At 40.1% G+C, this 26,442-nt stretch overlaps 1 protein-coding gene across 4 annotated transcripts in view; it reads left to right on the top strand.

Annotated features, from left to right (window-relative positions):
* Positions 1-26,442, top strand: part of CHD2 (chromodomain helicase DNA binding protein 2) — a 151,576-nt gene that overhangs the window by 963 nt on the left and 124,171 nt on the right. For 3 of the 4 annotated variants that reach the window (XM_045296517.1, XM_045296518.1, XM_045296516.1), the window contains exons 1-2: positions 3,231-3,500; positions 22,756-22,987. In XM_045296517.1, the coding sequence (XP_045152452.1) occupies positions 3,403-3,500; positions 22,756-22,987 (330 nt within the window). In that variant the 5' untranslated portion in view covers positions 3,231-3,402. Of the gene's footprint in view, positions 1-3,230; positions 3,501-22,755; positions 22,988-26,442 lie in introns of those variants that run through there. The other variant, XM_004709862.3, reaches the window with a different exon arrangement.

The following is a 26,442-nucleotide window of genomic DNA, read 5'->3' as shown; positions in this document are numbered from 1 at the left end:
TCTTTTTTTGGAAACCTCAGCTTACATTGTTTACCTTAGCAGACAGGGATTACTGACTGCTTTATTTTTAATATTTTACTAATTTAGATTCGTTTTTTTAAAGCATGACCTTGAGATTGCCAATATGCCACACCCTAATTTTTTGGTAGCAATTTATGAAAGTTGAGTTGTGACTTAAGGCCTCTTAAACAGCAGTCGAAAGGTAAGGTCCCTTTCGTCGAAGGGACCTTTCCTGTGAATCACAGTTTTTACTATCAATAAACTTCAGTTTTCAGATTTTTTGGTGCTGCAGAAAAATGACCTTGTCGGTTTAGCCATTGCTGCATTGCACCATTTTACATACAAGGCAGATTTTTCTTTGAAGCATCAGGATACCCAAACTTGTAAGTGAAGGCCATAGAGCAGCCTTGTGGTAGTAAATTATAGTAAATCGACGTTTGAGAAAGTTGTATGAATGAAAAAATGTACATTTAAAACTGAAATTGCAAAAAGGACCCTTTGACTGATGGCTCTCAGTTTATATTTTCACTTGACTATGTTTCTTTGGATACTCTTGACATTTTAAGATATTTTGATAATGATTTACCAGAACTTTTACTTGATAGATACAATTTCTGTGTTTATGGAATGAAGCTTATGATCACAGAAATCTTGGAATACTGTTAATATACTAAAGTTTAGCTTTTGTTATTGTAATTAGGTTTACAATGGGGTTTTTACATTTTAAGGTATTTTAAGGTGTGTTTTTGTATTATATTCTGGTAATGCTTTCTGGTTGGCATATATTTTATCCTTAGTTGTAGGTGCTTTAAAATTTACTGATTTATTTCGACAGTTGTCTGGAATGCTTTATTGTATGAAGCTTATAAATGTTTGTACAAATTATGAATTTGCTTCATATTTGCTGAAGGAATTTTTTAGTGAAAAAAACCTCTAGGATGTTTTTGTTGCTTGATGCATGCATACCAATTTTAAAGGTACACGAGTGCATTTCTTGATGTATATTTTTCTAAATTGTTAAAATTTTAAAAATCATTCAGTTAATTAAGATTCATTGATTTTTTTTTTTTAAAAAACCAAGTTCTACATTAAAATTGTTCTCTAGCAAAAATACTTTGCTGTTAGACTAGTGAATTTGCAAATTTTGGCTGGGATTTGTTTATTACAAATGTCGAATTTTTGTATTTTATTACATCTCAAAATAATTCACCTTTTTAAAAATATGCTCCCAAGTTCTTTTGCTTGTTGGTTTTTTTGGACTGCTATCTTTTGAACTGAGCTCATTTAATAACTTAGGTTATATTTAGGACAGAAATCTTTTGTACTAATCGTGAACTAATTTTTCTGGAAAGTTAGGATCATCAGAAGAAGTAGGAAACCCACAGATATATTACACATATTATTAAAGACTCAATAGCTGAAATTCTTATTCCCTTGTGTATATGATTTGCATAGTCGCACATGGGTTTTGGCTTATGCAAGGTTTGTGGTTCACATCACTGATGATACTATGCTTTCTAATTTACAGTCAAGCCAAGTTGGTCCCCCCTTCTGATACTTTTACTCTCACCTGGAAAATATGTGGAAGATGTCATATATTTGCCTCCTGGCAATGGGCTAACAACTGAAGAAGAAGCATGCTTTTAAATAAGTTTTAAAATACTTTAAAATAAGTTTTGTTAGTTAAAACTTTGAATCATCTACCTGAGGAATGTACAAAAATACTTGGAGAGATTCCATGAAAAGAAGAGGGAGTTACTTTTAAATTACTGTTACCCTGAATTATTTTACTACATGTATGTAATTGTGACATCACTTCCTTTCAAAATTGTTCAAGCTGAAGGATTTTAATGGCGTTTTAATAAAATAGATTAATGTGATTTCTAGTGAGGGTATGAAGTGATGGGAAACTAGTATTTTCTTTCCTGCCCTATTACTTTCTCTACCAGGACCTAGTTTCTTTGACACAAGTGTCTAGGAACTCCTGACAATACGGACAATTTTTGAAATAGCACGGTCCTTAGTTTATGTAAGTTTGTTGTCTGTATTCTTGTAATCAGTGCTCAATTCCGTTGTTGCAATTTGTTTTTTAAGATTAAAGTTTACTTTCAAAAAGGCTTAAATATTTGGTGTCTAGGTTTTCTAAGTATGTTGAAGGGTGCTAGCTGTAGAACTATGTTATCACATACATTATCTAAATAGCTTGCAGTTTGGAGTTATCAGGAGTGTTAAAGAATGGAAACGAGGAATGTGGATGGGCCGCCCAGACTGCTGTGTTCTAGGATGCTAACGTGCAATTTAAGAACTTTTAAAAAAACTATGAAATCTACCCACAAGTTTGAGCCAAATTTATTTTGATAACCTGAGATGTGGGCAAAAATCATCAGCTTTTTGATCATACATTTAGCAGTGATTCTAAAATGCTGAGGCTATTTAGAAATGGCACTTGTAGTTGCTTTTAGACTGGAATAGGCAGTTTACGTGGCAGCCATTTTATGACAATTCTTTAAAAGTGGTAGTTTTGAGAAGACTGAAAATTAAAGAGAGTAAGAACCTGAAATATCAAGAACCTCTTTATTCCCTTCACATCTCTTCTTTGACTTTCTGGGATTGCAATAAAAGACAGCTCGGTAGTTGGAGCAGGCAGCCGCTCTTGTGAGCCCCTGGCACCTTGGTGCAGGTCCAGCTCAGTCACAAAATGGCTGTTCCTTTGTGCCGCAGCGCTGACAGACATACTGCATTGCACTGTGTACTCGCCAAACAGCAGGAAGTTGCCGTGCCGAGTTCAAAGGCCGGCCGGCGCTGGCGCCGAGCTCTGATTGGCTGTGCGCGCACTTGGTAACAGCTGGGTCAACGGCGGCGCGTCTCGAGCAAGTCCGCCCCGTGACGTCAGGCGCTCGCTGGAGGGAGGAGCTAGTCTAGCGCGGCGGCGTCCCGCTGCGTGCGCGGCGAGGGCGGGGTGAGGGGCGGGGGCTTCCTCTGCCGGGGCTTGGTGCCGGGGCTTGTCAGCCTGATCGCGCGAGGGAAGTAGGCCCGGAATGTTCGTTAGACGTTCCGGTTGGCGGCTGTTTTCCCGACGGATTTCTCTCGAGTTCTTTCCGCCTTTGCTTTTACATTTCCACCATACTTAAAGTACCTGGGAATGTGTTTCCAAAGAGTTCAGCTTTTGTAAAAAAAAAAAAAAAAAAAAAAAGTGAAAGGCATTAGTATATTTTTCAAATAGATAACTTGCCGATAATTAGATTTTTTCGCTTTCTTTTTGAATAGCCTAGTAATGTTTTTTTTTCCTGCCACGTGTGAAAATTATTGGTGAACTGATTTTGTGACCAGAAAGGAAAAATATTTCTCGTCAACGGGATTTTAAAATTTTAACTAAAACAACTCTTCACAGCGTTATTTCACATGCCTCAAAAGCAAAGGGAAGAGTATTTGAACTTGCCTGCATCCATGTTTACTTGTAATAATTGTACTCTGTTAACCTTTGCTGGAGAAAAATGCAGGTCAGTATGTTATAAATGGTTTGTATTTTAGAGACTAGCCTTGAATAGTTGAGTAGAAAATATGTTAGGCTTTTTCACAACTCTACTTAAATTATAGAGTAAATAAAGCCTTAGGCACAGTGTAAATAAGCATCAGAAGGAATTGTCAAGCTTTAATAGTTGCTGAACAGTGAGTGACTTGCAAAAGTTGGTTCATAGTGGAATCACTTGGTCAAGTCTTGGGAAACATGTTTTTTCAGAGTCCCCATTCTAAAAACTCATGTAGTAGCAGTCCTGGTAAGGAGCTCTCCTCGTGAAGAGTTGCTGGAACCCACCCACCAGCTACTACTACACTGGAGGAAGAATAGGCAGTTAAGATGTTAACCTTGGAAAAGCCTTTCTAGGCAGTCTGCCCTATTACAGGGTCTCTTGAGCTGGCTCCAAACTTGGCTGTGGGTTTGCCGAATAGGCAGGATTTAGAATTTTTGTGTACACAAAACTTAGAGGCTTTAAAACGTTGGTAGAAATTTCCATTGTCTTTGTCTTTCCCATTATCTTCCTAAATAATCCTTGGTTTTTTGAAAGCCACATATGTAACATTCACAGTAATTAAAAATGAAGCTTTGCATTAGAAATACAGAAAAATCAGGGAAGGCTATGTTAATGAATGAATGTCTATTGTACCTCGATAAACATTTGAGGATGGCACTCGACCGGGCAGTGTGTTCTATTGTACATTGGGTCACTATGAGTTGGAATTGACTCTCACTGGCATCTTAACAACATCACCTTGAAAAAAGAATTTTTGTTACGAGTATTTTCAGCAATAACAGAAATGAGTAGTTACTAAGCTGTCATGAAGGGGATGTCACAGTTCAGGAGTGAGTGAAAAAGTGCCACTTAAAAAGAGATGTATACCTGCCAAGTGTTTGGTAGAATTGTTTACTTGGGCGTGTCTCAATTTTGTGAATAAAGTGCAGGTAAAATTGATAGGAATATATAGTTTTGCAAATCTACATAGTTTTGTTTTCTTGGTGAGATTATATTAGATTTTTGGAAACTGGGTGAAATACAGCTGAATTTTATAGCTTGTTTTATGAAGTGTTCATTTTATGTTCAAATATGTATTGGATATAGAATACCTAAACATTTTGGTGACTTCAGTAGTGTAAAATTTAAGTCTTGAGAAATTATCTGTAATGACCAATTTAGATCTTTCAAGTGCATCTTCTATAAGAATAGTATTCCCTGAGATTAGATTTTGATGATTGCTTTAAAATTTTAGCACATTCGCCAGTACAGGTATTGGAGTTCAACATACCTTCATGATTTAGCATGGTTATCATGCTAATATTCACAGTTGTCTTGGTACCCGTGGGCTTTTTAAAGAACCAGTGTTTGTTAGATCTCAAACTTGCAACCTTCAATTTCTGTTTGGTTCTTGGGAGATTATAGAGCCCTTTTTAGAGATTTCAAATCACAGAACATGGGCAAGCAATCAATCCTTGCCAAGGCATTTTAGTTGTGAAGAGTTAATTATTATGTACAGGTTGACTCAAGAGTTTCATGCTGACCCTTACTGAAGTGCACACTGGAGAAGCAGTTCATTGCCTGCCATCTCCTCAACCTTCTCCCACCCCCACTTCCAGCAAACACTGACTCTCCAGAGACTTTCCTACACCACCTGTGATTTCTATCCATGCTCTCAGTTTTCCACATGGTTTGATACAGAAAATGTGTTCTTCGCGTAAAAATGGAGTGACTGTTTCTTTTTTGATTGTTTTGCTCTGTAAACTTTTTGTCTGAGACATCAGCTCAAATATATATTTTTTAACTTGTTTTATTTCCCCCCCTGAAAATCTTAGACTTCCTAATGGGGAGAAGTCACTTTAAGAAAGAACCTTTGGGGAAAAAAATCATGCATATAAACAACAAACAAACAAATAACTGCTGACATACTTATGCTAGGTGACCATTAGTTGACCTCCGGCAGTGGTTGCTATTTGCCCGACAAAGCATTGAATTCACATTTATTTATGCCTTAGCAAAATTACAAATTGCTACTTGCTGTAGAACTTCAAGGCTATTCGTTGAAGCCAGAACTACATTAAATCAAGCATCAGATGCTCAATCTTTATTGTAATCAGTATTTTTTATCACTGATGAAACCTTATTATTAATACCTTTTCCCTTAAAAAGTTTAAATTTTAAGTGATTATGCAAGATTGGGGGCAGAGACTTTTCTAAAAGCTTGGTTACATTGGTGTGCAGTTTATGAGCTGAGGGATGAAGCTTTCTTTTGTAAAGTAAATGCTTTATGGAGGTCTCTGATGCACAAAGTCCATTAAAGTAGAGTTGCTCTAAGTTTTATTTCAGTGTAGTCATTTATTTAAATGTTTGGGTAAGGATCACATTTTTGGTCTTTCAGCAACATCTTTTGGGTTCTGCTTCAAACATTTTGTCTTGTGTACCCCCATAGTTTGAGGAAATTGTTATCAGTGATCTCACAGTAGGGACCATTGGCTAAGAACCTTGGTTAAGGCAGTCTCCTAAGCATAGTCCTAATTTTGCTTTAGATTGAGTTTTAATGGGTTATTTTGCCATCTGTACTGCATTTGTCGTAGGTTGTTAAACCATCAGGTGGGCTGTTCAAACCCACTGGCTGCTTCATGAAAGAAAATTGGGGCTGTCTCTGTGAGGATCAGTAGCCTTAGAAACTGTAAGGTCTGTGTGAATCTGACTCGACTCATTGCAGTAGATGTGTAGGTAGGCAGGTAATGTGTTTAAATTTCCCTTATTTCAGGACCAGTCCAGGGAGGTATTTAGTGTTGGAGTTTTCTCATTTGTAAGGCAGCCTTTTGATGGGGAGCATATGATTGACTCGTTCCTGGATTGGAACATCCTCTAAGAGACAAAGCTCCCCTTGGCATTTACTCTGAATGGATAGATCGATGCCCCTTGTCCGTCCTCCCTTCTGTACCTCTGGTAATTGCTGCTCTGGGTTACTTCTGTCTTATTTCCCCTTAGGTTGTTGGCGTGTACAAGTCTGAATGGTGAATGCCCACTGTGGCAAGTGCAGTGATACTTAGATACCACTAAAAGCATTTGTGACCAATGAACTGCTTGGCTGTCGCTTGCTTTTAGTAATCAGTCTTCAGCCAGTACTATACATTTGATTGAGTATAGAGCTTTATTAGGACTATACTTGGGATACCCCCCAAGCCCCAGAATTCCTCTGGGCAGAACTGGATTTTCGTAGTATGCATTTTTCCTACTAGGAGAGCAAGGAGCAACTCTTGAGTGCACCCAATGGTATTCCACATTGCCTGGGAAGGTTTTCTCTGGTCACAGTGAGTTTTTTTGTAATAGCGGTTTTGCTGGAACCTTTCTTTTTCTGATGGCCGATTTAAGAGAACAGCGTACAGCTGTGAAATGTGTCTCCTGCTTGGGGAAAATGCCACAGAAACAGTTGTGATGTTGATTGAACACAGCTTACAAGGACAGAGCTATGGGAAAAACTCAAGTGTGTAGGAGTGGTTTTCTCGTTTCAAAAGTTGAAATGTCGATTGATGACAAATCTCATTCTGGACCTCCAACAACTTCCCAAATGGACAAAAATGTCAATTCATAGTGCATTTGGAGTTCTTTCCACCAGGTCAGACTGTTCATCAAGCTTTCTATTTAGAGGTTCTGAAAAGATCGCATAATACTGTGTGACCAAAAAGGCCTGATTTTGCCACCAAGACAATATACCTGCTCATGTATGCAGCCATTTCAGTGTGCCAGTTTTTGGCAAGAAACAGCATGGCTCTTCTTGCCCCATGCACTTTACTCACCTGACCTTGCTCTGTGCGCCTTTTTTGTTTCCAAGAATGAAGAGGGCAGTGAAAGGACAGTGATTTTTTTTTTTTAAGTCATTTTATTGGGGGCTCATACAACTCGTATCATAATCCATACATCAGTTGTGTCAAGCACATTTGTACATTTGTTGCCCTCATCATTCTCAAAATATTTGTTCTTCACTTAAGCCCTTGGTATCAGCTCTTCCTTTTCCCCCTACCCTCCTCGAACCCCCCTCCCTCGTGAACCCTTGATAGTTTATACATTATTATTTTGTCATGTCTTAGACTGTTCGACGTCTCCCTTCACCCACTTTTCTGTTGTCTGTCCTCCAGGGAGGAGGTTATATGTAGATCCTTATCATTGGTTCCCCCTTTCCACCCCAACTTCCCTCCACCCTCCAGTGTCGCCACTCTCACCACTGGTCCTGAAGGGATCATCTCTCTTGAATTCCCTGTGTTTCCGGTTCCAATCTGTACTAGTGTACACCCTGTGGTCTAGCCAGATTTGTAAAGTAGAATTGGGATCATGATAGTGGAGGGGGCGGTTGCTGCACTGTGTGCTGACTGGCTCATCTCCTACCCACGGCCCTTCTGTAAGGGGGTGAAGGACAGTGATTTGATGAAATAGAAGAGGTGAAGAAAAAACCAGGGAGGTGCTGCCAGCCATCCAAACATGAGTTTAAAAATGTTTCCAAGAATGGAATCACAGATTTGCTAAATGTATTAAGTGTAATGGAGAGTACTTTGAAGGCGATAAGGTTGTTTTGTAAAAATAATTTAAATACACAGCTTTGGGGGGAAAATTCCATTTTTTTTTTTTTGCGGTGTGGGGAGTTACCTCCTTGTAATCTCTAGAGATGTGTATTTTTGGTTATCTTCACTCATTTGTGGAGTTTGTGAATTGTAACCAGCATGCTTTGAAAATAAGAATGGACTATGATTTTATCATAAAGGAAACTTTAAGTGTTAAGAAAAATTCATAGAAAAATACCAAAGTGGGGGAGGAGACGAGCCAGTCAGGGTGCAGTATAGCACCAATGAAACATACGACTTTCCTCTAGTTCTTTAATACTTCCTCCCCTCCCACTGTCATGAATCCTAATTCTACCTTAAAAATCCAGCTAGATTGAGGGTGTACACTGGTATAGATCAGAGCTGGAAACAGGGAATGCAGGACAGATAAACCCCTCAGGACCAATAAATCGGAGGGTAAGGGGAAGGTGGGGGAGAAAAGGGAAACCGATAAGAATGAACTGCATATAACCTCCCTCCCTGGGGGACAGACAACAGAAAAGTGGGTGAAGGGAGACATCAGTCAGTGTTAGACATGAGGAAAAAGGACTTATAAATTATCAAGAGGTGGTGAAGGAGGGAGGGTGGGTGGGGAAAAATGAGCTGATACTCAAGTAGAATGAGCTGGGCTCAAGTAGAAATTGTTTTGAGAATGATGGTAACAAATGTACATATGTGCTTGACACAACGGATGTATGTATGGGTTGTGATAAGAGTTGTATGAGCCCCTGATAAAATGATTTAAAAAGAGAAAAGGAAAATACCAAAGTAAAATTTGCATTCATAGAGAGCTTAATTTGTGCCATTTACTGTTGAAGAGTCCTAATAGTTTTTATTATTTAGTATGAAGGCCAGGATGGCTGAAATACACTTCACAGATGTACTTTTACAAGTTCTCTTATCCAATAGGTATGTACACTGTCTGTCCCTGGATCACCTCAGTTCTTTGGTGAGCCAATTACAGCAGTCTTGTATGCCCATGCCCTTGTATTTTCATTGTTGGTTACGTGCTTAACCAGGGCTAATAAGTTAATACTTCTTAAGTTATTTATGCTGGTTGTACTTGTAATTTTGCTCGATGAAGCAATAGATTGGTAGCCTTAGGGTTGGAGGTTCAACCCCAAGTCTCCCTGAGGGAGAAAGATGAGGCTATCTGCTTCCATAATGATTTACAGTCTCGAACCCTACCAACTGGATGGCAGTGACTTGGGTTTATTAGTCAGTAGATGAGATGCATGAGATTGCTAAAATGAAAACAAAAGTTGAATGTTTTGGAAACAACAGAACAGTAGCTAATAATTCTGATGCCCATGATGAATCTGGAACTTGTAAATCCATTGGATATATTATTTAAGCAGACCGTTTTAGTAATTGCTGGTTGGTGGTTCAAATTCACCAGCTTCTTGGGAAAAAGATGAAGTTGTAAAATAGCCATTAGCAATTTGGCTCCAAGATTGATAGTGTTTATTACATCATTCTCAAAAAAAATTCTTTGCCATGGGGTTGATTCCAACTCTTGCGACCCTGTAGAGCAGATTAGAGCTGCCCTTGTGGATTTCCAAGACTGTTTATGGGAGTAAAAAGCTGCCTCTTTTTCCCCTTGGAGCTGTCGGTGGTTTCGAACTGCTTACCTTGGGGTTAACAGCCCACTGTGTAACCACTGTGTCACCAGGGCTTATTGAAGTTATTGAATGAGGTGGGTAGTGGGAAGTATATAGAAGACTGAAGCGTACAATAAAAATCTAGAAATTCTGTACTAGGTTTCTTTTAAGGAGCTCTGTGGCCCTGTCTGCTAAGCACTGGACTGCTAACCGTAAGTTTGACTGTATAAACCCACCAGCCCTTTCTTGGGAGAAGGATCGGGCCATCTGCTCTCCAAGATTTACATCCTTAGAAAGTCGATGTAGGGTTGTTGTGAGTCAAAAGTGACTCAATGGCAGTGGATTTGGAGTTTAGGCCTTTAAGGACTGCCCTTTTAAAGACGCTCAAACTGGAAATCAGTGCATCTGAATAGCATAGGTTATGCCAGAAACCCAGTGTTGAGTGAGTCTGCATCCTAAATGCCATCAAAAAGTGATTCCTCTGGTGGGAGTTGGTAGTAGGTGGATGGGAAGTACTAGAGATCTAAGAGGATGCTTGACCTTGAACGTTTGATTCCTTCCATTGCTATACACGCATTTTGGACTTGCTATCAGTTCGTGAGCTTTTTCTTTGCTTTTGTTGATGTGTTTGGTGAGGGTGGTTCTAAACTTGGTTCCCAAGAGGCCTTTGCATCACAACCTCTTGGGAGAATTTTTCTTTTAAATGCCCCCCACACCTGATATATTGTAAGGATTATGTGGTGTTGGGGGAAATAAGAAAGAAAAAAAAAGCTCACCCCCCAATAAAAACCAACCAAACCCACCACTATCTTAGTTGATTCAGAGTCATCGGTGACACTGTGTTCCTGATACTATAGTCTCTGGAGAGCAGAAAGCCAGCTGGTGGTTTTCAACTGCTGACCTTGTCTCGCGCAGCAGCAGCAGCAATGTAACCCGCTGCGCTCCAGGTGGTGTACAGTGGGACAGAAGGTTGCAGTCACCAGAGGAGTGCCACAGGTGGGTCAGGGTGGGGAAATCCTTCAGTGCAGTGGGCCCCGAAAATCTTAGTAATTAAAGCATTTCTTCAATTTAGAGAAAGATTTGATTTTCAAGTGGAGGTGCAGTATATGGCTAGTAACTTGTATACGATCCACTTCCCTTGCATTCCCCCCCCCTCCCCAAGTACTTACACTCTGAACATAGTCTAGTTAAACATATTGCCAGGTCTTTTGCTTGGAAAAGTGGGTATAATGGTTTTTGGGTGATGCCCAGGAATCTGATTAACAAGTGGCACGCCATTCTGCTGAAGGATCTAGTAGAGAATCTCACTGATCCATCTTTTAAAAAATAAGAGTAAAGGTAGATTTTGGTGTTACCTCTTACTGAAAAGGAAACGGTATTTCTACGGCAGTACTTTGTAAGTGTAAGCTATTTGTGCCACAGAAACATGTGGCAATGCCTGCAGAGAGTTTTGGTGTCGCGTTGGGAGGTAGGGTGCTGCTGGCATCTAGTGGGTACAGACCAGGACTGGGGCTGTTAAAATCCTGCAGCACATAGGACCAGCCCCTGCAGCAGAGAATGTCAGTGCCAAGATTGTGCACCGAGATCCAATTCCTTTAGCACTGTGTGTACCACAGTGAGCTTTGGCTATTCTGAAGAAAGCTGCAGAAAATGATCCTGGAAAGTTGAGGGTGCTTATCTACTTATTTCTTTTCATGCCCTGCTTTAGGCACCTTACTTCCCATGACACTGCGGATATTTATATATTCCACATATATTATAGAGATAATTGATTAACCAGGCTTTTTCAAACTTATTACAACTTGGATATTGCTGAAAATATTGTCAGTCATCTTAAAGATTATAGCATGAAAGATGAGACTGGGAGGGCTTAAAGAACGAACCCCTGTCAAAGTAGCCCCACTATCCTCGGGGTTCTAAATGGATGTAAGTATTATTCTTGAGATAGTTGATTGTATCTTTGTTATTGAGAGCTGTCCACATAGAACTGTTATTCAGAGCTTGGTGATTTACACAGGTTTTTACTCTGTTCTTGTCTGAGGAGAAAACAACCTGTCATTTGTATAATCTTTATTGCCTTCTCAGATTCTTAATAAGTAGGTTTCGGGTGAAATGGTTATCTAGTCTTTGCTGTAATTATTTTTCCCTCTGATGTGTGAATTCCTGGGTACTGTTTGCATGGTGTAAACGATTTACAATTGTTCAAATGCCAATTGTTAGGAGTAGAAGTAACCTGAGACAGTTAAAGTGACTTGTCGTAGAAAAGTTGAGAAACATAAAGGTAGATTTTTCAGTTTTTACTCCTGTTCTTCTTAACCTAGATGTATCAATAGGATTTACCTTGAAATTAAAGCAGCATTTTGTGTGCATTTTTTTCTTGTACATGTCTTTCTGGGAAGAGAAGGTTCATAGTATTGACAGAAGGTTTATTAATTAAAATAGAATTCTGTTTTACCCCTTTTTCCTATTATCCTACTCACGACTTTGCATAGAAAAATGTTGACATTTAAAAAGTGTACACAGCTCATAAAATCTTTTGTTTTAAGAGTTATATAAATGATTATATAACATGTTTATTCTTCCAAAGATTGTCATGTTGATATTTATAGGTCTCCTCCATTTTTATTATAACTAAGTATGAGTATTTCATATTTTACGTAGTTGGTAAACGTGTAGCTTCTCCTTCTCCCCCTCACATCAGGTAGCTATGAATCAGAATCGACTTGAAGACAATGAGATTTTTTTTTTTAATGAGGAAAATGAGACATTTTAATACTTCAATTTTTCTAGGGTACATATTCAGATTTGAATCTGCAGGTTTCATATATCTTGAGGTTAACATAATGCTGAATTCCTCTTCCAAGTCTACAGGTTACTTTTAAAATAACCCTGAGTATCAAGGTGTGGCATAAACTGTTAATATGTATTCAGTAACTCACCAAAAGGGTGGTGGTTCCAATCCGCCCCAAAATGTCTTGTAGGAAATGCCTGGCAATCTATTTCAGAAAAAGGCGTTGGGCACTCTGGGGCTGGGTGGAATTGTGACTTGATGATTGTTGTTCTGCTTTATGACACATGTGATGTGAAGGAATGATGTAGAATGTTACACACCAACCCTGGTTAGATAATCTGTTTACCTGAAGAAACTGTCTGAGAAGGGCAACAATATCACATAGAGCAGTAATTTTCAACCTTCCTAATGCGGTGGCCCTTTTATACAGTTCATGTTGTGGTGACCCCCAACCATAAAATTATTTTTGTTGCTACTTCCTAACTAATTGTGTTATGAATTGGGCGACCCCTGTGAAAGGGTGGTTCGACCCCCAAAGGGGGGTCAGTTGAGGACCGCTGTGCTAGAGGTTAATAGTGTGACTTATATAATGAAGACTCTGGTCTACGGCCAATCTCGAGTGATCTCGGAAAATAAAGACTCTGTAGAGTGGGGGGTGGGTGGTATACTTTTTATAAGCCTTGTCTGTACTAAGGTAACAGAAAAGATATTGTTGCAACAATCACTTAAATGAAAGTATCAACATGAAGCTATTTTCTAATATAGGAAACATCCTGCAGCTAGCTCTGTGCACTGCGAAGGTGGTGTTCCATCTCTGAAGAATCTGGTCTCCATTTATGCCTTGTCAAATGGCACTTTTGACATCCTGGGAGGCTTTAAATGTGTCCTAAATGTTCTTTTGAGTTTGGGGAAACAAAAATTTATGAAGTTGCAGGGATCAGGTTGTAGGATGGATTGTTAGTGCATGGTTTCCCAAGAAAACTATCTTAGGGACAGCCTTCTCTTGAGAAATGAGCCAGGTACATTGTTGTGATGGGGAAAAAGGACTGACCTTTCCTGGCACTTTTCTTCCTATTGCAGTTTTCAATTTTCTTAATTCAAACTCCTTCTAATATAAGGTCACCAGATTTAAATCAGGACACCATTGCCCGGGGTGGGTGGGGCTGTTCTTTATTAAAAATTTGGTTTATATGGACCAAATAGACCGTTCCCTAGCCTGTGCATTCTTTCCAAAAATCAGGACTTTTAAAACGCCAAAAAGCAGGACTGTCCCGCCAAAAGCGGGATATCTGGTCACCTTATTCTAATAAGACCTCGTGATTATTCTGTGTCCTTTGAGAAGTGTATCAAGATTACTCTTGTGGTTCTCCCCACCCCTAAAAAACAACAAACCCTACAAAAGAAACGAAACTGGCTTCACCATCTGAGCTGACCTTTGCCTTGAATTTAACTTAACTGGCCTATCAAAGCCCTTCCCGTGAAGCCAGTTCTAATTGGATCTGATTTTGAAGGCAGTGTAGTGAGTGCATTGCTGAGAGAGCCTGTTTGCAGCCATCCATTGCAGTATAAATTATTGGGAATGAATCCCATGAATGTATGAAATGGGAGCCTTGTATCAACACTTTTTGACTTTAATAAATTGAGGATAATAACATCTAGAGGATTGTAAAGATACTAGATTTAATGTGGATATTAAAGCAATTTTGCATACGACTGACAAATTTTATGCAAGCTTATTAGTTTAGAAATAAGGCAGTACTGGTGATTTTGCTTTTTGTTTTGTTCCCCCCCCCAACACAATCTCTGCAAAGTTGTTCAGCCATTTTGAAAGTTAGCAAAAGACAGGCACCAAGTGCTGAAATGGCTGCTCTTGGGCAGAGTACCCACAAGCTTTCAAAAGAGGAATGTTGCTCTACTGCCCTCTTGTGGTTGTGGGGATGGTAGTTAAATTTTTTTATAACTGAAACCGTAATGCTGCTTGCTTTCGAAGTATTTACAAATGATGCTTATAATGAACTTTCGTCTCAATATTTTCTATTTGAATTTAATCTCAATTTTTATTTCAGTCCTTTTTTTAATATTGTATTTCCCTTGTAGCTAAGATTTATTCATTCTAAAATTAGAAATTTAATTGTGATTAGAATTTTGAATTTCATAAAAAGTTGTTTTTCATGAAGATTTCAATGTTTAGTTGTCTTATAACTTACCGTCACTGGAAATTAGATAATTTGCTACTTTCTTAGGTAAGCAAAACCTTAGTGCAAGTACCCTTAGTGATCCAGTCAGCTCAATTTGACCCTTTGTCAGAGGTGTAGGTGGTTTTTTTGTCTCTACAGCTTTAAATCAGTTACAACTGTATCAGGCTACAGTTTAGTACTATTAGCATTTAGTTATAGATTAGATATTAAGGGAAACGTTGCATAGAGTTTGAGGAAATACTCTTTTGAGGGAGTGGTAATAAGACAGCTTAGAGACCTGACGAGTCACTGCCATTGAGTCATTGCTGATTCATAATGACTTTATAGGATAGGGTAGAACTGCCCCATGAGTTTCCAAGACAATCTTTTAAAAACAGTTTTATTAGCACTTCATCCACATAGCTCACAATTCAGTAATTCAATCATATCAAGAAGGGTTGTATAATGGTCACCATTTTCAAACAAGACTGTATGTTTTTATGGGATTAGAAAGCTGCCTTTTTCCTGAGAGAAAGTGCCCTAAATGGAAATATTTTTGTTTTTTATCTGTAAAAATCCCCTTTCCTTTTCAACATTTAGAACTTGTCCTGCTAGAAGACATGTGCAAATTAAATAATACTTTTATTCTCTTATTTTAAAGCATATGCCCCAATATTTTAATCAATTTTATTAAATTTGGCTTGCTGTGCCAAAAAAAAAAATATTTGTATTACTCTACCCTCTGCATCAAGTTGATAATGTAAACTTAATAGCCAACCTTATTACAGGGTTTTTGAGACTATAAATCTTTAGTTTATATTGTATAATTTTGGGAGATCTTTGGGTTTGACTCTTGGATGGCTTGACTTTGAACAATTTTTGTGAAACAGTGGAATTACACAATAATGGAATTTTTCTATTAATTTATTTTAAGTCCTAATTATGAACTAATCAGTTTTACGCATAAAATGCCACTAACAGCCCTCTCAGCTCATCCCTTCTGTCCTGAGCTGTCACGTTAGAAAACCAGTGAGATGTGTGCACATGCACATACACATGGAAGAATTTTATTATATCAAGGAAACATTTTATGTCAAATGTCCAGCTCACGACCTGGGTCCAGTGCTGGCTGGACATCATCATCAGATTCGTGAAGCTGCTGGTGGATGAAGCTTGAGTGGATCCAAGGTCTTCAGGAATATGACAGGGCAACACAGCTTCCAAGGTAACCCGGGAAGCAGGAAGTAAGATGGGTGAGAGCAGTTCCCAAGTTGGGTCTGTCTCTCAAGTGGCCATACCTCCAAAGAGGTATCTTCACACATAGACTATTTTTAATTTGGTCTTTATTTTGTCTTGAGTTTGGTCACACAAATAATCCATGAAGTACTTCAAATGGATCCACTTTTCTAGAATAAACCGGTTAGTAATTTGATTGAAATGCGTTTCCACTAATATGTGCCCATAGCAATATTACAAACACATAAACACACTGCTGTACAAGGACAGTTAACAATTTTCTTGGTTGCAGTTAATGAGTTGGAAAAAACCTTGTTAGAAATACATAATAAAGTATCCCAGATGTTTATAGTGTATTTACTGTTGTAGTGTACAATTTGAAAATAACTAGTCCATTTGTAGGACAAGTTTAAATGAAACGTACAGTATTCTCACTTTGAAGCAGTTAAAAGGGAATGGGATGTTCATACGTACACTGACATGGGACATTATCATGGGACATGACCATGTGTGTGCAGTGGTTACTGTTTTGCAGAACAGTCCGAAGGCTGTTGATTGAATTGGTCTTCGGGTTATCTTTAGCAGACTAATGATATCGTTGTCTTTGGTATCACCTTTCCTAAGGAAACATCTTTTGCATTTTCTTATCCTAAGTTAGGGTAGCAAAATGCAAAAGGTGTTTTCTTAGGAAAGGTGACACTTAAAGTATTATTAGCCTTAGATATTTAGATTGACTCCTAAGCATAGGTACCATGGTTGGAGGTTTTACTCTGCCCTGTATTCAGTGTGGCTAGAGCAGTGGGTGTGAAGGGGCGCAATGTTTGAATGGTGGGGCAAGAAAAACTGACAGAGGCCAAGATTCATAGATCATGTTGAGATTAGATTTTACCAGGGTTTACAGAGGCAATTAGCTATACACTTCATTTCTCTCTCCTCCTGATTCTTCTGTCTCTCCAGGGAAATGTATTTTGTAGGGAAGACAAATGAAGAACCCAACTGACGTTGATACCATTTTGGCGCACAGTGATCCTGCAGAGTAGAATTATCCTTTTGCAGGGACAGACAGCCTTACCTTTCTTCTGTGAAGTGGCTGGTGGATTCAAACTGCTGACCTTAGGGTTAGAGCCCGATGCTTGCCCACTACGATTCCAGGGCTCCTTTAGACTTTGGGTGGGGTTTGGGTGTATGTGGAGTGCTGGTTTTATAACTAGCATCTGACTGTGTAGTGTCATGACCCTAAACAGGTAAAAGGATGGCATAGGCTAAAAGATGCCTGAGAGATCATCTAGAATTAGAACTCAAGCTCGAGAGTACCAGAACCTGCATTATTTAACTACTATTTCTTTCCTATTGCCTGGTGCCCAGCTTCAGATTGCTTACAGGTGTAGATTTCAGTGATGACAAAATACTGGCAAAGTATTGAAGAATCTTAGTTATGAGGATACTGTTAGTCTGTTTGGAAACAGCTGTAGATTTAGTTAAATCGAATGAGATTTTCAAAGGGTTGGGTCACTTGCTACAGGGATGCTTGAATGATATATTTTTAGTGTTATCTAACGGAAAAGATTTGAGTCTGTAAAGTTTTGGACCCTTGTGATAACAGAGTCAGACTTGGGTTAGAATCCCTGGCCCCCACCCTGGACTCACACACGTCCCAGATTTGTCATTGTGGCTAAGTTCATTGAAGCATCTCAGATATCTCATCCCTTAGATATGGGGATAATAATAATAATGCCTAATAATGATAATTTATGGGCAATACTCAAAACAATACATAGAAAGCACATAGCAAAAGGCCTAGCCAGGAGTGTCTGGTTGACATAATCCTTAACTACCATAGAGTCTGTGGTTCCATAAAGTTGTTACAGCGTTCAGAAATCGTAGTCTGAAAGCCGGGCCAGCGGACAGACTTTGCTAAGTATGGGGGAGATCTGATGTGTGTCTCCTAGCTCTAGTACACTGGACTAAAGGCTGTGTCTCCTTTTCAGGTGACAGTCAGTGGAAGCTACCTGTCCGGGATGCTGAAGGCAGGTGGGAGGGGGCAGAGGAGGGCAATGCGCATAAGCAAGAATTTAAAGCCCTTAGGGTGGTTGGAGTAAAGGGAAGGTAGGCAGAGGAAGGAAGGGAAGGCAGTGCATGACAAGGCAGGCTCCCCAACCCTCCCCCCCCCCCACCCCACCCCACCCCCACTCCCCGGCGGGGAGTAGGGCTAGTCATGGCTCTGAGATTCTTGGTGGTGACCACATAGGTTCAGCAGTGGTGGAGCCAGTTTTGTGCAGTCTCTCCAAGCATTAGTCATAGTGTGGGTCCTGGGCCCAACCAGGGATGATCCACGTCCTGCCTGTCTCCTGTATCTGATCCAGTGTTTGGACAGTATTCAAACCACAAATAACCTATTATACAGTTTGTGGAAGCTAAGCAAGGTGTACCTCTTCCTTTATCCTGACGAAAACACTCCAAGCCTAGATCTGGGGTGGGACTTTAATCTCACTCTGGGAGAACAGGTACTGCTTTCTTTGTCCCTAGGGGGGTGGTACTATTCCCCTTAAACTTTCGTTACTATTTTGTAACTTTAAAGTACATACGGGGAGAACTAAAAAAAAAAGTTATTTTCAAAGCATGTATTTAAATTTTTTTTAAAAACCTTATCACCTTCAAAGTACTCTTCCATTACACTTAATACATTTGTTAAATCTGCTATTCCATTCTTGGAAACATTTTTTCAAACTGATCTGTTTGGATGGTTGACAGCACCTCCCTTGTTTTTCTTCACTCCTTCAATTTTGTCAAATTGCTGTCCTTTCATGTCCTTCTTCATTCAAAGATACAAAAGTCACAAGGTTCGAGGTCAGGTGAGTCAGGTGCGTGGGGCAAGAGAGGCATACTGTTTTTTGCCAAACCTGGTGCACTGAGATGTGAGCAGGTACATTATTGTGGCAAAACCAGTCTACATCTGTCACAAACCAGGCCTGTTTTGTTGCACTCTGAGAATGTACTCTTTTCAGAACCTCTACATAGAACACTTCACCAGCAGTCTGACCTGGTGGAACGAACTCCAGATGCACTATCCCCCTTTCACATCAGAAAAACAAATGAGCATCGTCCTGATAATTTCACTTGGCAAGCTTATTTTGGGAGAGGTGATGATGGTTTCTTCCTCTGGCTTGATTGATGCTTGCTTTCAGGGTCCTAAGAATTAGCACCATGTCGCTTTACAAGTAATGATCTTGGGGGAAAAAGTTTGGGTCGCTTTGGAGCTGTTCTTTTAAAGCATGGTGCTCATTTTCCTGGTCAGCCAGAACCCAAGGCACACATTTTGCAGTCACCCTTCTTATTCCCAAATCTTATATTAAAATTTGCTGAACTGAGCTCTAAGAGAGTCCAGATAACTTCCCCATCTCTTCTTTTTTTAAATCGTTTTATTAGGGGCTCATACAACTCTTATCACAATCCATACATACATCATTTGTGTTAAGCACATTTGTACATTCATTGCCTTCATCATTCTCAAAACATTTGCTCTCCACTTAAGTCCCTGGCATCAGCCCCTCATCATTTTTTCCCCTCCCTCTCCGCTCCCCCTCCCTCATGAATCCTTGATAATTTATGAATTATTATTTTATCATATCTTGCCCTGTCTGATGTCTCCCTTCACCCACTTTTATGTTGTCCATCCTCCCAGGGAGGAGGTCACATGTAGATCCTTGTAATTGGTTCCCCCTTTCCAACTCACCCTCCCTCCACCCTCCTAGTATCACCTCTTATACCACTGGTCCTGAAGGGATCATCCACCCTGGATTCCCTGTGTTTCTATTTCCTTTCTGTACCAGTGTACATCTTCTGGTCTAGCCAGACTTGCAAGGTAGAATTGGGATCATGATAGGGGGAGGGGAGAGGAGGAAGCATTTAGGAATTAGAGGAAAGTTGTAATTTTCATCGTTGCTACATCGCACCCTAACTGGCTTGTCTCCTCCCCGAAACCCTTCTGTAAGGGGATGTCCAGTGGCCTACAAATGGGCTTTGGGTCTCCACCCCCCTTTATTCAGTATGATAACATTTTTTGTTCTGATGATGCCTGATACCTGATCCCTTTGACACCTCATGATCGCACAGGCTGGTGTACTTCTTCCATGTGGGCTTTGTTGCCTCTGAGCTAGATGGCCGCTTGTTTACCTTCAAGCTTTTAAGACCCCAGACGCTATCTCTTTTGATAGCCGGTCACCATCAGCTTTCTTTACCACATTTGCTTATTCACCCGCTTTGTTTTCAGCAGTTGTGTCAGGAAGGTGAGCATCATAGAATGCCAATTTAATAGAAGAAAATATTCTTGCATTGAGGGAGTAACTTCCCCATCTCTTCAATGGCCTGTAGTAGTTGGTCTTTGAGCACAAGTGCACAAATTTTGTCAACATTATCATTCGGGAAGTTGATGGACATCCAGAGCAAGGCTTGTCATTAGTTGTTATTTCACCTTTTTTTGGAACAAGAAAACCACTCGAACACTTGAGTTTGTCCCATAACGATGTCTTTGTAAGTTGTGTTCAACATCACAGCAGTTTCTGTGGCAATTTTCCAAAGCAGGAAACAAAATTTCACAGCCGCACGGTGTTCTCTTAAATTGGCACTTGAGTTTTTCCCATAACAGTGTCTTTATAAGTTGTGTTCAACATCACAGCAGTTTCTGTGGCAATTTTCCAAAGCAGGAAACAAAATTTCACAGCCACACGGGGTTCTCTTAAATTGGCCATCACAAAACAGGAGGTATGAGCTAACCTGCCTCTACGAAAAAAATCACTGTGATCAGAGAACCTTCCCAGGCAACATTACTGGATGCATTGAGAGCCCGATTGGGTTTCCCTTGGTACCTGTGTGTCTACAGTGTACATGCATACAGGCTGTGTCTCACACTTCCAGCAGCCGTTAATCTGACGGGAATGAATGAGATCCCTAACACCCACTGGCAACAACCATTCTTTGGGTGCTTCATTTGGGATACTTATACGATATTGGCAAAATGGCAACTGTTATATCATTAATGGAGTCCAAACATTAACTAAAGAGGTTCCTAAAGGAGAAATGCTTCCCTTCCCTTTGGGAAAAAACTGACTTTCTACCCTCATAGTTACAGTCTCAGGAACACAGGGGCAGTTTTATCCTGCCCTATAAGGTTACCAAGGGCTGGCATTGACTCGATGACAGTGAGTGAGTGATTCGTAGATTAATTGATGGTGTTTGAATTAATGGTGTTGGTGAAGAATGCGGAAAAGTACCATGCACTTCCAAAAGAACAAATAAATTTGTCCTGGGAGAAGTGCAGCCAGAATGCTCCTTACAAGCAAGGATGGCAAGAATCTGCCTCACATGATAGGAACAGCATGCTTGGTAAACTGGAGGGGCAACAGAAAAAGGAGGACCCTCGGCAAGTTGGACTGACAACAGTGGCTGCAACAATGCACTCAAACATAAGAGCATTTGTGAGGACGGCTCAGGCCCTGGTAGTGTTTTGCTTTGTTGTCCACAGGGTCCCTATGAGTCAGAATCGACTCAATGGGACCTCACAACAGCAACAACATTCTCCCATAAATGACATCGTGGTTGCTTGGCATGCGTGCGTTCCATAGTTTACGCCAGACACTGTTCATGTCACTGCTGAGTCTAGGACTCGTACAAATCCTTAGGCTTCTGCTCTGGGCCTTTCTGGGCCTTGCTGCTTTCTGAAAGACCCCTCTGAAGATTTCCTGAGCTCCTAGTCCCCTCTCCTGCCTTGCTAGCCTAAAGGTCTTTCTTGTTACTGTGTGACCTGTGCCCCAGCTCTTTGGGTGGCGGTTGACAGAAGGGATGGTATGCAGCCCCTGCCCAGGGTGTACTTGGGCCTCTCTTGCCTTGCACAAGTGATTCGGTTCTCGAAGCTATGCCCAGAAGTGTCTTGCTCTGCTCTGCCTTGCTGTAGGAGAAGATCCTTTCACAGGACCCTCTGAGGCATCCGGCAGCATGGACACTCAGACCTGTGCCCCTCACAAGCAAGCTTTCACAGCTGTCAGCCCTGTGGGAAGTCTTTTGCTCTCTACTGTCACTCACTGCCTTCTCACCCCTTTCCTTCTTGGTCTAGGAGGTTCTCAGCTCAGTGATCTGGGTCTTAAGTTCAAAGGAAATGTTCTGTGCCAGGCGCCATTATGATGATAATGAGGGTGCTCATACACCTTAGCTAGCCCTCCTAATTCCAGCAGAATGACAAAACCAATTCCTTCATAGGCCACATCACTATATTTTTATTTTTTTCATCATAATCAACTGCCCAAACCCCACCAGAGCTTTACATACTGTATTTGTATAGTTATTGTGTGGGAGTTAACAAGGTCATGGCTTTAAAAAACAAAAAAAGGCAATTTACTGCATTGTATGTGGCTTCGGGTCTAATGTAGCTACCTCCCAAGGCTAATTTTTCCTGGGAGGTATTTGAATTGAGTTAGGGAGAGGGGTGTGAAGGCCAACAGCATACTCCTGGATTATTTGAATCTGTTCTTAACTAGACATTCACATTAGAATTGAAAGTCCTTTTTGTTTTTCATGTTAAGTATACCATGTCAAGGGCCTTTTGTGTGTGAGATTCCAAGGCAGTACCTTTGTGTTGGGGTTAATGTGTGTACGCTTTCTAAAAAGTTTCCTAGATTAGTCTGATTAGGGACTATTTTTGAGACCAGGAATAATTAATTGCAACAAGATTGCGTTCTTGTATGTGTAACTTTATTGATTTACTTTTGTTCTGTTTTTGTTTTGAAAGTGATATTGCAACTTAACAGATTCTTCAATATTTTAAATTATCTTTTAAACATTTAGTCATTCAGCATCTGAAGAAGCATCTGGTTCAGACTCGGGCAGCCAGTCGGAAAGTGAGCAGGGCAGTGACCCAGGAAGTGGACATGGCAGCGAGTCAAATAGCAGTTCTGAATCTTCGGAGAGCCAGTCAGACTCTGAAAGTGAATCTGCAGGTTCCAAATCCCAGCCAGCCCTTCCAGAAGCCAAAGAGAAGCCCACTTCTAAGAAGGAACGGATAGCTGATGTGAAGAAGGTATCTACTTTGTTGTATAGAATGAACTTGCTCTGCTGGTACCAGCTAGCTGACCTATAGTTTCCATGGAAAACTCTATTTGTATGTATTCCCTGGGTTACAAATATCTTGCATATTACCTTGAGTTGCAAACTAACCCCATAAAGCTTACTGTTAAAATTTTTAGGTACATACAATGATTTGTAGTAACATATTTTTTTGGCACACGTTAAAGCATTATCATCACTGTGTTATATTAGATGTTTTAGTGTGTGCTGGAATTCTTTAATATTTTGTACACATTGAAAAAGCAGCTATTCTATCTGCTATCCAAGGGGCTTCAAGAAGTGGAAAATTTTCATTACCTTTTAATTAAAAATTTGCAGGAACTATTTGAAGCCCCGCACATCATACTTGTGATGAACATTGGACTATGTGATGTTGGAGTTAAAGTGTACCTGTTTTGACTAACGTACAAATTTGACTTAAAGACAGATTTAGGAATTGATCTTGTTAGTAATCTAGTAAGTTACAGTCTATGGATATAAATGGAGGATTGCTTTCTACTCTACTACTTGATATAGTTAATTATTTTGGCTGGAAGGAAAATCCTCAGTTACATAAGCAATCAACTTACTGGTCCAAAAAACTTTCATAGTTTTGGTCTGTAACTTAAAATTTTTTCATATTCAGAATAATTACTAAATCACTGCTATTAAGATATTAGAAAATGACTTTTTGCCTGATTTATAAAATGAATTTGTAAAGCTTTACTGAAAGTTAATCATGATAAAAGCGTATAGTTTTTGTTTTCTCAATAATGGACAGGTATTACTTTTCAGGGGGGGGGGAAACTGTGCCTAGGCTGTGCCAGGTGTTCTTAGTTTAACAGAAAGGCATCTTTCAGCAAAATTTCCAAAATGCAGAAATTAATTGAGTACATTATTGATGCCCACACTTCAGAATGCCTTCCGTTTGTAGAATAAATTACTTTAAGTCATAAGTTATAAATGACCTTTAAAATGTTCATTTTGAAAGGATAATGTTTGAATCAATGTATCATTGAAATAAAAGGACTAGTTCCTAAAAAATTTTTGAATAATGTCTTTCTCAGAATTCTTAAAAGTCAATGCCTGCACATAGTGACCCTATAGGTTAGAACCCTGTAGGATAGGTCAGAAACCTCCCCTGTGGGTTTCTGAGACTGTAACTCTGCTGGAATAGAAAGTTGTCTGGAGTAGAAAGCCCCATAATTCTTCGCAGCTGGTGGTTTTTAACTGCCACCATTTCAGTTTTCAACCCGATGCGTATCTACTATACCACCAGGGCTTATGAAGTAAAGTATATACTACAATTTTTGTTGAAGTCATATTATTCTAAGATAAGTGCCCACGTGACTTAATGGTTATACTTTAGACTGTTAACTGCAAGGCCAACAATTCAAAGCAACTAGCTTCTCCAAGGGAGCAAAACGAGACTTTCTACTCCTGTAAAGATTTATAGCCTCGGAAACCCAAACACAGTTCTACCCTGTCTCTCTCATGTTGTTGCTATGAATTGAAACTGACTTATTGGAAGTGGTTGGTTGTTTTTGGATAGGGGGTGTATTTTAAGATATAAATCTAATTACCAACTTCATATGGAGAGGAAAGAAGCCCAGAATTGGCAGAGAACTCCTCAAGAAGGAGGACACAGTAGGAGGGCTTGCATTACCTGACTTTAGCACATACTATACAGCCACAGTGGTCAAAACCACATGGTATGGGTATAATGACAGATACTCAGACCAATGGAAAAGAACTGAAAACCCAGAAATAAAATCATCAGCATAAGGGCCACAAAAATATCAAATGGGAAGTGGATACCCTCTTTAACAAGTGCTGGAAAAACTGGATATATACCTGCAGAAAAAATGAAGCAAGACCCTTATGTCACTCCATGCACAAGAATAAACTCAAGGTGGAACACAGACCTTGAGGTAAGACCCCAAACTATTAGGGCCATCAATGACAGAATAGGCACAAACCAGAGAACTTTGGCGCAGGGAATACATAGACTACCAGAAATAAGGAAGGACACAAATACAGATGAGTCACAAATTGACAAATGGGATATCCAGAAGATAAAATACCTGTGTATATCCAAGGAATTCACCAAGAGAATATAAGAGAGCCCATGGACTGGGAAAACATCTTTGGCAATACCATATCAGACAAAGACCTTATTACTAAAATCTACAATACTGTACTGGCTTCCAAAAAGAAAAAAACTAATTGCCCACTGAGGAGGTGGGCAAAGGACCTGAACAGAAGTGTCACAAGGGCAGAAATCCGAATGGCCAATCAACATATGAGAAAATGTTCCCGATCATTAGCCATAAGAGAAATGCAAATTAAAACGAGATACCACCTAACTCCCTCAAAGATAGCCCATTCAGAAAATCAGAAAGCAGCAAGTGTTGGAGGGGCTGTTGTGAGATAGGAACTCTCATCCATTGCTGGTGGACTTGTAGGTATGTATGGAAATTGATTTGGCGATTTCTAAAATGGATGGAAATTGAGCTACCATATGGTTCAGTAATCCTCCTACTAGGCATATACCCTGAAGAAGCAAGAAACAAACCACGGCCAGACATCTGTGCTCCAGTGTGCATCGTGGCACAATTCACTATTGCAAGGAGTTAGAAACAACCCAAATTTCCATCAACAGACGAATGGATTGAAAATCTGTGGTACATACATACAACGGAGTACTACCATTCCTAAAAAAACAGTGATGAACGCATGAAGCACATTGCTGCATGGGAAGAACTGGAGGAAATTATGCTAAGCAAAGTAAGCCAAACAAAAAAGGACAAGTACAACATGAGTCTGCTGAGGTAAGCGCAAAGAAAAAGTACAAAAGGGGCATAGGGAAAAAGCTACTATAAACAAAAGATTCCTGGGGTGAAGTCCAGGTAGTATGACCAGGGCCAGACCAAATCCAGGGGTACCTATGGTAGCCAACTAAAAAGGAGGGGGAAAAACAAAACAAAACAAACCCAACATGGGTAGCAGGGGAACAGGGCAATAACCCACCCAAGGGGAGGGTATTGTTTATATCTCCACAGGGAAAGAGGGGCCAGACTTCAACTGGTGCTCTAAGATGTGAATGCAACATACTAGCATGAAGCAGGGAAGCAACAGATTGGTCTGAGGGGCCAGCCTCAATCCCAACTACGTGGACAGGCCCCTCTCCCCTGGGAAGGATTTACTTCAGAAGACAGCACTGAAGCTACTGCTTGGAGAGGGACATGTGTGATCAGAGCACACAGGATCAAATGAAGCGGGAGGAAGAGAGAGTGGAGCACATCCTGGCCCACCAAGCCTTGAGGACAATATGCCTGCTGAGAGCAGCCAATGCACTGAGAGGACCATATGAGCAGTCCCACTATGAGACACGACGTCCCTCACTGACCCATAGCCCTACAGGGGACA

Source organism: Echinops telfairi, unplaced genomic scaffold (assembly GCF_000313985.2).
Source record: "Echinops telfairi isolate 266 unplaced genomic scaffold, ASM31398v2 ScPeMD7_7409;HRSCAF=8447, whole genome shotgun sequence".
Taxonomy (NCBI): domain Eukaryota; kingdom Metazoa; phylum Chordata; class Mammalia; order Afrosoricida; family Tenrecidae; genus Echinops; species Echinops telfairi.
Note: the sequence above shows the minus strand (reverse complement) of the source record. Positions and strands in the feature narration are given on the sequence as shown.